Source organism: Grus americana, chromosome 2 (genome assembly GCF_028858705.1).
Source record: "Grus americana isolate bGruAme1 chromosome 2, bGruAme1.mat, whole genome shotgun sequence".
Lineage (NCBI taxonomy): Eukaryota > Metazoa > Chordata > Aves > Gruiformes > Gruidae > Grus > Grus americana.
Window position 1 is genome coordinate 150,218,189 of NC_072853.1, and position 13,264 is coordinate 150,231,452.

Genomic DNA, 13,264 nt, shown 5'->3' on the forward strand with positions numbered 1-13,264 from the left:
AGTATTGTGAAAATATTTTGAAATTAGATAATTTTCAGGCCTTCATGGTTTAACAGGGAGCTCCTGACAAAACTCAAGCATAAAATGAAAGTGCACAAGAGGTGGAAGCAAGGTCAGGTAACCTGGGACAAATATGGAGATGCAGTCTAAGCGTGACCATCTTGTATCAGAAATAGTGTGGCCAGCAGAACTAGGCAAGTGGTCGTCCCCTGGTACTGGGGGATGCCAAACTTCGAGTACTGTGTTCAGTTTTGGGCCCCTTGCTACACGAAGAACACTGAAGTGCTGGAGTGTGTCTGATTCTGCATTTCTATGAATCTGTGCATGGGTGGGATTAGGGAAACCAAAACCCACATGGGGCTGAATCTGGTGACTGACATGAAGGGTGACAAGAAGTACGTACACTAGTAGCAAAACTGGGCCTATGGAGAATGTGGGCCTGCTGCTCAGTGGTCTTTGTGACAGAGGACATGGAAGACATCAAGTACCTTGCCCTCTTCCAACAACTACAGGCTGATCAGCCTCCCCTCAATTCTGGGGAAAGTGATGGAGCAAATCTTTATGAAAGCTACTTCTGAAACATGTGAAGGAGAAGAATGTGATTGGGACTAGTCGGCATGGGTTCACGAAGAGCAAATAGTGTTTAACCAACCCAATAGCCTTCTGTATATGACTGGAGGCCAGTCACTATTGATGTACCTGAGGGGTTGATACTGGAGCCAGTTCTGTCTGACATTTTCCTTTGGTGGTCTGGCCAATAGGGTTGGGTATGCTCTTAGCAAGTTTGCAGATGATAAAAATTGGGAGGAGTGGCTGAGGGACCAGATGGTTGTGTTGCTGTTCAGGGAGACTAAAACAGGCTGGAGAAATGAGCAAACAAACCTTGTGAAGTTCAGCAAAGGGAAATGCCAAGTGCTGCACCTGTGGAGGAATAACCACATGCCCCAGTACAGGCTGGGGGCTCAATGACTGGAAAGCAGCTTTGCAGAAAAGACCTGGGAGTTTCTGGTGGACACCAATTTGATACGAACCACCAGTAAGTGTTTGTGGCAAAGATGACTGACAGCCTCCTGGGCTGTGAGAGGTAGAGCACTGCCAATGAGTTGAGGTAGGTCATCCTTTCTCGTACCCAGCATGGTGAGGCCCCATTGGGAGTCCACTTCTGGGCTCCTCAGTACAAAAGACATGGATCTACTGGAGTGAGCCACAAAAATGATTAAAGGTTGGAGCATCTTACAGACAAGAAGGGCTGAGCAAGCTGGGACTGTTCAGCCTGGAGGAGAAAAGGCTCCAGGGGGATCTTGCACACATGTGTGCAAATACCTGATGGAAAAGCATAAAGGAGACAGAGCCAGCCTCTTCTCAGGGGTAGTCAGTGAAACGACAGAAAGTACAAGAGGCACAAATTGAAATATAAGAAATTCCATTTAAACATCAAAACTTTTTCTGACACTGTGATGGTGGTCAGACATTAGATCAGGTTTCCCAGAGGTGGTAAACTCTCCGTTATTGGAGGTATTAAAGAACCCAACTGAACTGGGCCTGTTTTGAGCAGGTGGTTGGACTGGATGATCACAAGAGGTTTCTTCCAATGACAGCTGCTGTATGAATCTATGATTTTTCACATCTATTTTGAACAAAATAATTGTATTAAAGGGTTTTCAAGGGATACAAGTTATTTAATAAAGTCTGATGTGAAAAATCTAGAAATAAGTTTCCTTTCTTTCCAGTACATAGATCTGAGCGTTAGGATGCTGTCCTGCTTTCTGCCTCTTGGCCCACTAGAGCATGCTACTAATTCTTCAAATTGCAGCATGTCTGGTATGAGGTCATACTCAAACGCTTCTCAGTGTGCTTGTTGTCCCTAATTCCTCTGGCTTGTATGCGTTGCCTTTTTCATAAGTAACCTCTAGGTAAGTGTTGTGGTTTTGCCGCAGCTGGCAGCTCAGCACCATAGAGCCACTCACTTGCTCCCCCCGCATTGGGATGGGGGAGAGAAGTGGAAGAGTAAAAGTGAGAAAACTTGTGGGTTGAGATAAAGACAGTTTAACAGGTAAAGCAAAAGCTGTGCACACAAGCAAAGCAAGGAATTCATTCACCCCTTCCCATGGGCAGGCAGGTGTTCAGCCATCTCCAGGAAAGCAGGGCTCCATCATGTGTAATGGTTACTTGGGAAGACAAATGCCATCACTCTGAATGATCCCTCTTTCCTTCTTCCCCCAGCTTTATATGTAGACCATGACATTGTTATGGTATGGAATATCCCTTGGGTGAGCTATCCTAGCTGTGTCCCCTCCCAGCTCCTTGTGCACCCCCAGCCTACTCGCTGGTGGGGTGGTGTGAGGAACAGAAAAGGCCTTGGCTCTGTGTAAGCACTGCTCAGCAATAACTGAAACATCTCTATGTTATCAACACTGTTTTCAGCACAAATCAACAACACAGCCCCATACTAGCCGCTATGAAGAAGATTAACTCTATCCCAGCCCAAATCAGCACAGTAAGTTTTCTTTTGAAAATTTTTATTATATCCCGGCATTCTGACACTGTGTTTCTGCAGAGCCTGCTCATGCCTACAGGGCAAGCTCTTAAGGTGTTTCTCCTCTCCTAGCAGTGATTAGTTTACCCTTAATTTCCAATCTGTATCTCTCTCTCCTCGGAAGTCTTTGTAGAAGGAAAGTGAAGTTTCCTCTCCTACCAGTTAAAACCAAAATATGCACGAGGGAAAAGCTTTCCATGTAAAGGAAATAAAGACCTACTTCCCTAAGGTGCTCAAGAGTCTCCCAGGTGAATCTGTTGCAGTCCTAACAAGGATGAATCATCACTGTTTTTCCTACTCTGTAAACTGATTTCTTTAAAGTAGTCAAACTGATGCTAATGCTTGAGAGACCCTTGCCAAGGTGCCTGGTGTGTAACATAGAATCATAGAATAGTTAGGGTTGGAAGGGACCTCAGAGATCATCTAGTTCCAACCCCATAACATGAACAAGGAGAGCAAGAAGTAGTGTTGTTCCTGGTCCTGCTGTCTGCTTCGTGCCTGTATGCAGCCACGGTGAGATTATTCACCTGCAGAACAGGTCCTGTCCCCAGCCCACAAGCTAATATTTATGTTCAGAAAAGTCCAGAAAATATTAGAAACCTACCTGGTGGGATCTACACATGACCAGATGAGTTAGTTACCTCTACTCCTGTGACCGTCTGTGACAGATAGCTTGTTATCAGGTTAAGCTTGTAATCCACTGACATCAACATCTTATAAAGAGTTAGTCTGTACAGTATGACAGTTTTCCCCTTGAGGTCATTGGCCACCTGGTACATGGGAAAAACAGTTCATTGGGGTGGAAGTGTAGTTTTAGCAGTCCCTGGGGAAGCTGTTGTTCAAAACAAGTGGAAAGGCACAAAGCTGTGAACTAAAAATATTTTTGAATATTCTAGAAGCATAGTGTGTGCTATTTCAAACTGAACTTGCTAGAGCCAGCACTTAATTTCTAAGTGTGCCTAGTATCAGATTGTTTAGATAATAGGCAGGAGACGGAGGGGGATGAAATGTACCTGTCCTGTCTAACTTCCTACTGGCTATCCTACATAATTTCCTAATACATTCATCTTCAGATCACTTAAATGATGTGCTTGTGTTTGTCCAATGACTGTAAAGCATGTCTGAAGTTGAATGTCCAAATATAACTGTTGCAGATGCTTTGCACTTGGTTGTACTGGGGCCAGGTATGAGGGAGCAGTACTGTCCTGGTTTTGATCAAGCTTGCCTGTTCTGATTTTGTTCATGTGGCCTCAAATATATGGCTCTGTAGCTGCTATTATTATTATTATTATTATTATTATTATTATTATTATTATTATTATTATTATATACTGAGCTTTAATTAAAAGATGGAACACTCTTTGGGGTGGGCGAGGTGTTCTTGAGATAGAGGTTGGGCCATGCCTTTGGTAGTCCACAGCCTGAAAGGCAGGATGATGGTGTTTGTAGTCATGGAAGTTCAGACTGTGGAAATTAAAACTTTTGTCTAAAGTGACTGAAGTGGGTGCCTTAAAAGGAATGATACCCTAGATTTAAGAAATCAGTACAGAGCATTCATCCGTTACGAGTGAGTCGGTGTAATGATCTACATACCAGAAGTTGCATATTGACATTTTTGCTAAGTCCAGACAGCAGCAAGGCAGTCACAGATACGTGCTCTCGCAAGGTGATGCTATAAATGTTCTATGTCCAGAGTCATTCTGGAGGTTATTTTAGAGAGAGTAAGGAAATTTTTGAAGGTGTTTTTTAAGATATGCAACTACAGCCTTACAGCTTTTTTTTTCTTCTGGTGATTTCTGAGTTGTTTATAAAATAGAGCGTTGGCTCTGAAATGGGGTTGTTAGCTTTTCATTCAAAAAATTTCTGAGGGAAACTGTTGATGATGAAAACTTGAGTGTTCTTGGCATAGAACTAATACAGTTCAGACAGTCCCTGAGGACCTGTGCGTGTAGAAAATGTTTTTTTTTTTTTGTTTCGCAGACATCAGTGGCCTGCTCCGGGCTTGCGCCGGGGCATCAGCGCCTTCTGATGCTGTATCAGGTATTATCAGCGCCGGCTGGCAGAGATGGGGAGAGAGGGGTTTGGGTGCCTGTGGAGGAGAGGCCTGAAGTCACTGGAGATCAGGGTGTCTCTGGGGAAGAGTACAGAAAAAGGTTTTTCCCGGTTGTTTTGGCAAAGAGCATTCCCTGGAGCAAAGGGGAGGGTGTTGTCAGTGCTGGGCTTGGGGGTGAGGTGTGATGCCTGGTACTGTACTTGGGGTCAGCCAGGGAGGTTGCTGGCCTCTGAAAAAGTAGTGCAGGTTGTCCATTGTATTTATTTTAGTTCTTTGCTGTGTTGTAAAATGTGAAGGGCATTAAATTGTTTGAGCGTATAACTCATTCTTACCTGCCACCTCACACTTAGTGCATTAGATTTACCGAGCTCTTGTCGTAATACATCTCGGTAAGGTCCAACAGAAGAATGTGTCGCTGCAGTCGTGGCTTCGGGAACACAAAACCTCTCTGTTTTCGGACATTTCATCAAATTCCGTATTTAGAAGAAAGGTGTAGTTCCGCTTTGCAGGCTATAGCATCATAAAGAAGTTTAATCTGTTTCTGTAGTTGCTGTGTTCAAGGCTGTTTTTCTCTGTTTTCAGAGGGGTTGTCAAAGTCGACATCAATCTGCAGAAGGTGGACATTGACCAGTGTTCCAGTGAGGGGTGGTTCTCGGGGACGCACAGGTGTCATCTCAACAATTCCGAGGTATGTCTGCCCCTAAGGGACTGAGCTACGCTTCAATAACAAGTCTTTCCACTGTGAATAATTTCCTGTAGTATAAATGCTATCTATTTTATAGACTTTAAATGTGGTTTGTAAGCTGAAAAAAAATCTTTCTGCACAAGACGTTATGGTATGTGTGAGTTTCAGGAATATTGGCATTAAATAAAACAGAAACTAAGTTCTTGTGTGGAAATAACAGCTATAGGGAAAAAGGAATATTACCACTGAAATGATTTACAAAGTTCTGCTTGCAAGTCCAGCAATTATTTTACACTCAAAATCAAAACAGACTTTTAATGTCAGTGTCATTTTTGACTGGACAACCTTGCAAAATCCTGTAAAAGTAGCTCAAATACTACTAATAATTAATCAGAATAACATGGGCTTTTGGTAGAATGATACAGAATAACAGCCAGAATTGGATACTGTAATTCTTTCTTAATAGAAATGCCAGCATTTTGACAGAGATGACTAAATGTTTCTGTTCAGCTCCTTCCTGCTTCCCCTTTCCTCTGAAGGTCTGTGTCTGGCTCCGTCTGTCAGCGTATCGTAGATCATTCAGCCTGGCCAGTCGTATGTGTTCAGTGAAACTTTAAAACAAAATACATTCAATGATTTTTCTATTTATTATGGCATATGATGTTGTTTTCAAAGGCACCCATTTGTTTTCTGTGAGAGTAGGCACCTCATACGCTTCTGTGCTTTTAGAAAGGACAATTAAAATGTAGGGAAAGTTGACGGTTGTCTACCAGAAGTCAGGAGATGTTTGCCCAATTTGTTGTAAAATGCCAGTTTATCAAAGCCAAATCTAAATTTAGTAAAGAGTTGGTTTTGATGAATTCATTGACTAACATTTTTGAACAAGAAAAACTCAGAATTTTTGAAACATCCTTTTGGTCTTTTTCACTTGAATTTTTTTTTTCTTAAAATGAACTTGAAATGGGAAATCAGGAAGTCTTTGATAAAGATTAATTTTAAATGAAATATTTCTGCAAATGGAAAAAAAAAAGACTTTTTTTCTTTGACAAGTACCTTTTGACTTCTGAATTCAAGAGAACACTTTTTTAATATCTCATGTTGCTTCCTAGAAGAAAATATTGTTTCCCATGAGATCTGGTAAACCTTGGTTTTTAATATATGCTAGTTATCCTGAATGTGATTATACATTTTGCCAAGTGCTCCTCCTTTTCCTAATGTCTTATGAGCAAAATTGTCAGCAGAGGGGTGGGATTGTAAGTTGCATCTCTTCCTACAACCAAGAAGAAAAGAGAAAAAAAAAAGCCCTATGAGAAGACTAAGAAAAACCAAGGCAAAAGTAAAATGGAGAAAATGAAGAAAGATCAATGGTGGGCTTTAATGCACCTTTGGTCTAGTTCAAAGCCCATTGTTTGCTGTAATGGGCTCTGAATCGTTCTCTGTATTCTTAATATATAGGAAAACAGAATCTGAGTCGAACCAAACTGGATATAGTTCCCTTCCAAATCTAAGTCCTTAAGAGTGAGTCCTGGAGAGAGCAATGAAAAAGCTGCTCTCTCTGGCAGAATTTGTTGGAGAAGGGGGGGGGAAATAAAATGAATTTTTTTCACTCTTCACAATTCATTTTCATGGGAGTAAAAAGTAGTTCTTATTTCTCTGTAGAATTCACTCTGATTATGAAAAGGGGTTTTCTTCATGAATATGACATTCAGTAAAAATCTGCCTTCCATTTTATTATTGCACATGAGGCAAGCAGAGTGTCATTTAGGAAACTGAGTGCAGAATGAAATTCTGCATGAAAGACAACCTTAAGAGTTACAGAAAGTTTTCTATGACTTGCAAAAAACATTTTAATTTCACAGTCTTTATTGTCTCAGCGGGCAAGCTGGAAAATCTCACCTCTATGATTTGATCTCTTAGTGCTCATGAGAAACTGAGGTGGCTGTTATGGACCACGGAGACGTCTCCAACAGCTTTGAGCCAGGACTGGGTTCTTGGCATTCTGGGCTGCTGAGAGGGTGGTGGGCATCTCCTGTCTGCTGAAGGAGAGAGTAACATTTCTTTACTTAAAATGGACATTATGGATCTGTTCTCCATGTTGGGATTCTGGGGTATGTTGTTTAAAGCTGGCTGTGCTCAAGTAAGTTTCTTTGCAGAGCTTTTATTTGCCAGACTTACTTGCACTGTTGTTTTTACCTCTTTTTTTTTTTCTGTCCCTGTTTATTCTGCATAGTGTTTTCCTTGTTCTTTAGAGCTAACAAAGGCTGCTCTTATAGTTTACAGGAATCTTTTTTTTATACAGTACTTCTGCTACAGTTGAGTCCAACCCAATATATCAGTATAAAACCAGAGCTGCTTTGTGCTGTTTTGATAATAGGAAGCACTACGTTTGCTGATGTTACAAAGGATGTTTTATTTTTCAAACTGGGCAGTTGCATGTTTTTATTTTAGTAAGCCTCCTGTGATGCTGTAGTCCATAAGTGAGTTCCTGTGATGCAAAAAGGAATTAAAATACACATTCTGGGGCAGAAGTTCTTTAATGAGTGATGCTCACTCACTCCTTAACACGTTAAGATGTTAATAACATGGGTAAGGAGATAAATGCTACTTCACAAATGGCTTTTCAACTTGTATGTAGAGCAAAAACCTGCCAGCTGTTCTTCCTTCTCATAGCACTTATTAGAGTGTTAAATCAACAAGGCTGTCATGACTAAGAGAAGGATGTATAGGTAATATAAACCTCCCCCAAAATGTAACTTGGAGGCAAGGAGTGCCTTTCATTATTGTGCCTGAAGAGGATGAGACTCCTTGGTTAACAACAGTGACCCTGGAGATGGGGAGTTGCTGGCAACAATCTGTAGAGAAGCTTTCTCTCCTTTTACCCTATGGTCATCACTTCAGGAGAGTTCAGTCTGATGGGGACTTCTGTTCTTTCTTTACAAGCAGGTCCCATATGCTGCTTTTCACACTTTGTTTCATTGGAATCTACCCTGTGGAATAAGGGTAAAATACATAGTTGTGCAGCAACGCTTTCCACACAGTTTGCCTTATAAATGCTAATGAAATCCTCTCATTTATCTTTGTAGAGGCAGACAGAGAAATACCTGCTGCCACTGGAATGCTCTGCCCCAGATTACAAAGTCTGTCTCCAACAGTGTAAGGAAGAGAACAGAGATCTCTGGATTTCCAGTTCTGCTTAAGTTAGGCCCTCCTTCCTCTCTTTAGTTTTCTTAGGTGACTTGAGTATTTAGTGCAGCATACCCTTTCTGCAGACTCTTTGGTGAGCCTTTGCTGTAGTGAATTTCTGATTTAGCTCTGAAAGTCTGTTTACTGCATAGCCCATACTACGTGGCTGGGCTACCAGTGCCATTAAATCTAAGGCATAAAGCTCAATATTTCAGAGATACAATTTCCCTCTTCCCTAGCACTGTGAAAATATAGCAAGTGACAGAGGAAGGGGAAGGGAGTGACTTAGGGAATGGACAAGAGGAGAAAAAAACCCAGCTTATGGGTTCCTAAAATGCTTCTTTGTCAGTTAATTTTATAGTGGCTGAAATCTACTAGACGCATCACAGACAAATTTTGCTACTTTCTGTGCTGTCCTGAAGTGTTTGTCTTCTAAATAAAAATCAGTTGAAAGGAGGGAGATGGAGGTGCATTACAGTGAATGTAAGCATATGGTAAATCAGTGGTCTGTATGTGATAGATGGAAAAAAGGAAGGAATGGATAGAACCCAAATTCTACCAGAAAATAAAGACATCGTTGTTCAAAGTACTGTATTGCCTTCACGTGCTCTGGCACAGAATCAGTAGGAGATGATGCTGACTGTGACATTGGGATTTGGCTTTGGAAGGTCATCAAGAGTAACCTGATTGTGTGATGGAATAGTTGTACAAAGTGCTAGTCCTTGCTGGAAAGAGAAATGGTGTGTGGTTGGGGAATTAAAGAATATTATGACTCAGATACATAAAATGCTTGGACATACTATTCTGCCTTTAACTGCCATCTGTCCTTAGATTTAGGTGTTCCTCAGAAGGCGGATTGGTGACTCTTAAGTATCTTGCTTATGTATAGTGCCCTCAAATTTAATACAAACCAAAAGCAAACGCTGGTAACTTTAGATTCCCCATTTTTAAATTGACTACCTAAATAAAATATAGTTATATTTTTTCCTGATTTGTTCTGTTTTGTGCACAGGACCCGTATATCCCTGATTTCATAGCAGGCTAGATGAACTGAGAGAACAAGAGTGACCTCCTTCAACCTCAAGATGACTAGAAACTGCCCAGTTTAATTTGGCGGGAAGTTAGTGAGGCTTTACACAGGAAAGCCAAGCAGCAGCTAAAGGCTATTTCAGTTGTGATTTTTTTTCTCTCTTTTTTTTAATTGTATCAGCCAAAAAGAGGCTGATGGCCAGGTGTTCTTTTCTTGACCTGAGAGAATAAGGGACAACTCATGGTGAAGCACAGAGAGCTATACTCTCCTTCTTGCCCTCTATCTTGACACCCAAATAGGGAACAATTTCCCCAAAAAGATACATGGGCAAGAGATTTGGATTCCGTGGGGCTGCAACAGATGATGCGGGTAGTATCTGCAGGGTTAGAAATAATTAAAATGAATTGAGTTGAGAGCAAAATGATGCAGGTAATTCTGAAGTTAACAAGCATAGAAAAATACAGCTAACCATTAACAAATCCAAAGTAATTTCATTGTACAGGCAAGGCTGGTTATGCAGGTAAGAAAACATGCATTTTTACCCTATTTGAAAGCTTTCCAGATTTTTCTTTTTAATATTAGATTCCTTCCCCATACATGCTGGCAGCGGCTGCTGGCACTTTTAGTAACAACTTTAGAGTCCTTGTTGAGACACCAACAATAAAATCAAGGCTGAGGAGCGTCTGAAGAAATCAGCCGGCACAGCCCGTTGAGCTCGGCCGAACGCTTCCAACCAGCAGCATCAGCCTGTGAAAAACGGCAGCGGACTCCACACTGTTCCCCCATCCTTAATGAGACTGGCAACAGCTTGCAATGTGAGGCAGGCTCAGCTGACATCCCTTTGGGTTTCAACAGTATTCCACAAATGACAGCGTGCAAAAATATCTAGCGGGAATGAGAGAGGCAGAGTAAACAAAAAAAGCTGCATTGCTGTCTCTATATAGCACGTGTGTATCTGTATTTGTAGAAAGAGGCATAGGCCTACTGTGCCTGTATTTATTCTGCACAAACACAAAACCAATTGAGCAAGGAAAACAAATGAGCAGTACAGCCAAAATCTTTTTTTCTATTATTCAACAAAACATTTGGGACTATCGTATTTTATTATACTGTACGTAGTGTTACAGACAACCAACCGAAAAAAGGGGGAGGTGGAGGCTGGTTAGAAATAAAATTGTAATGGGGACTGAGTTGGGAGAGAGGAAAAAACCCAGTGCGTTCCAGGTTTTTCAAACAGATGCTTTCCAGTGCCGTTGTCAGACTGGGAAAAAGCTATTAATGCACATACTCCGTGGGAGGAGAAACATGACAGGAGATTAGCATCCAAAGTCATAACCCAGTGGCTCATATCCAGTATCATTGGTTTTGCTTCTTACTTGCATGTATTTTCAGTCCTGTCCATTAGGAAAAATGCGGTCAGAATGAGAAAAATTTGAAAAGAAAGCTGTTTGTTGGTGATTCAATCTGAGTGAACAGGGTTTATGGAATATAGTTAATTTCTGATGTGGAGGTCATCATCATCCTTGAAGCTACAGGTTACATCCAAGAGCGGGCAAGAGAGGTACCCAAGCCAGGGTACAGAGCATATGTCCTGATATTTCCTCTTAGAAGAAAACAAGATTTTTACTGGTAGAACACAAATACTAAATGCCACATCAAATCCTGGGCTAAAGGGGCAATCTGAGACAGAAACGGGAGTGGCTTGGTTCAGTACACATGTAAAGAAAACATAGCCAGCACTTCTTGGATCCAGCAGCAGAAAGGCATATCTGTTCTCTCAGACTGATGCCTGCTCACACAGCTCGGTGTATTTGAAGAGCATGCAGTAGACACAAAGAACATTTTGGATGCTGTTTTAAAAATAACTTTGCATCATCTGCATTCATGGGAAAAGTTCCTTTATGACAGTATACCAGATCTAATCTGGCACTCCCCCAGACACGATTACATAAAATAAGGTGGAGGTTTGTCAGAGCTTTCAGTGATAAACAAGGTGCTATGAAAACCAACTTTCAGTTTAAGGAAGAGCCAGGTTGCTTAGCTACAGCATCTTTGCCTTTTTAGAAAAAAAAAATAATTAAATGGCAGTTTTGCAGGAGCTAATCTTGCTTATCAATGTTTTCTTCAAAACAAGAAAACCTTTCCAACAATTCCTTTCATCCTGGTTAGCAGTGTTAACTCGAGCATTTAAATTCAGCTGGGTCAGTTCTATTTGCTGCTGTTTTCCTTCCCCCAGAGTTAAAAAGTGAAAAGCACTAGAAGATCGGTTGAATGATGCTGTCTGACAAAACCGAGAACAGCAGGGAGGCATTTGGTTTCTCTTGCAGTTGACAGGCGATGATAGCATTGCATCACTTACCAGTTCCTTCAGGTCTATTGCTACAGCTTTCTGATCTTTCTCTGCCGGACAGAGCAGCCTATTAGGCAACGCCAATTAGCTGAACTGGGGGTTCTCCCCATTGGGTTTGGGAAGGAAAGAGGTGAGGCCCAGAAGTTTAGTTCGCTGTGGGGGGACATGGACAAAATATACCTGGAGGGAGCCAAGGGGAAGTTGCAGAGAGGAGGATGGGTGCAGGGAAGAGCTCTTCCCTGGAGAGAGACTAAGAAACTGTCTGTGGCTGGGGCCAGAGAGGGGAAATCGGGGTCTATTGGGAGCCACCAAAAACCTTGCAGCGAGGAGCCTGGGGACTGTAGCCAGGCTGGACCGTTCTTGGGCAGGCTGGCTGCGAGTTACCTTTCCCAGATGTGAAATGGCAGTAGCTGTATCAGATCTAGGCATAAATAGAGCACAGCTTCATTCAGGGCTCTCATTTGTTATCACTGCATTCAGACGACCATACAATATCTGAAAAATGTCTCTAGTAGCATTAAGGACAATTAGATATATGCAATTAGATAAATATACAGCATTTTGGTATCAAAGCTTCTAGTCCATCCCATGTGAGATTTGATATGCTTATCTTGGAAGGTACACAACTACTCCCATATCTTGTGAGATAACGTAAAGTCTATTACCCCCGTCTTACAGCTGGGACACAGAGGCAAAATGATTATCTCTAAACTGATAGACCCCCTGACTCAAAGTGAAGTGTGATCTCCAGGTGTGCAAATTTCCCTCTCCACAGTCCAGTTTCTGCAGCAAGGTACGCCAAGCAGGTGAGCTGAGAGGGAGTCCTGATGTGCTCCAGCCAGGGCCAGGCTGGGTCACCTTCAGAGTGGGATTTTGGGGTGTGTTACAGCATGCATCCACCCCATGCTTCAGATACTTCCAGGAAGAGTTAAGCTTCCTGATATATTTTTGAAACCCGTGTCTGACCAGCATCATAGTTTTCTTAGTGGTCTTGATTTGTGATAGCATTTTGGTCAAAAATGAAGCCACCCAACCTCCTCTTAGATAACGACATTGTTGCTGTGCTTGCTGTCATTGCAAAGGACACCAGCTTCCTATGAACTGTGCAGACTCTGTTCCTGACTGGCACACTTAGCTATTTGCTTACTCAGGCAGTATACTGCAGAGGGTTTTTTGGTTGTTAAAATACGAAAATTCTGCTCATGCACATATTCTACAGTTAATTATTTTTGTTGAAAAAACATGGAATTGAGAAACAGTAAACCAACGAAAAAAACTCGTCTGCCTTATTTTAAAACAGCTTTTATTAAAAGTAGCAACTGTTTCTCCTGCTTTTTTTATACTTCGTGATACCTGCACAAGGGACAAGTTTAATTTAGCCTTGAGAAGAAAGTTCATTCCTCTTTTTCTATAACAAATTAAAATTA

At 41.7% G+C, this 13,264-nt stretch overlaps 1 protein-coding gene across 2 annotated transcripts in view; it reads left to right on the plus strand.

Annotated features, from left to right (window-relative positions):
* Nucleotides 1-13,264, plus strand: part of GPR158 (G protein-coupled receptor 158) — a 207,541-nt gene that overhangs the window by 11,209 nt on the left and 183,068 nt on the right. For both annotated transcript variants that reach the window (XM_054818195.1, XM_054818196.1), the window contains exon 2: nt 5,172-5,277. In XM_054818195.1, coding sequence (XP_054674170.1) covers nt 5,172-5,277 — 106 coding nt within the window. The remainder of the gene's footprint in view (nt 1-5,171; nt 5,278-13,264) is intronic.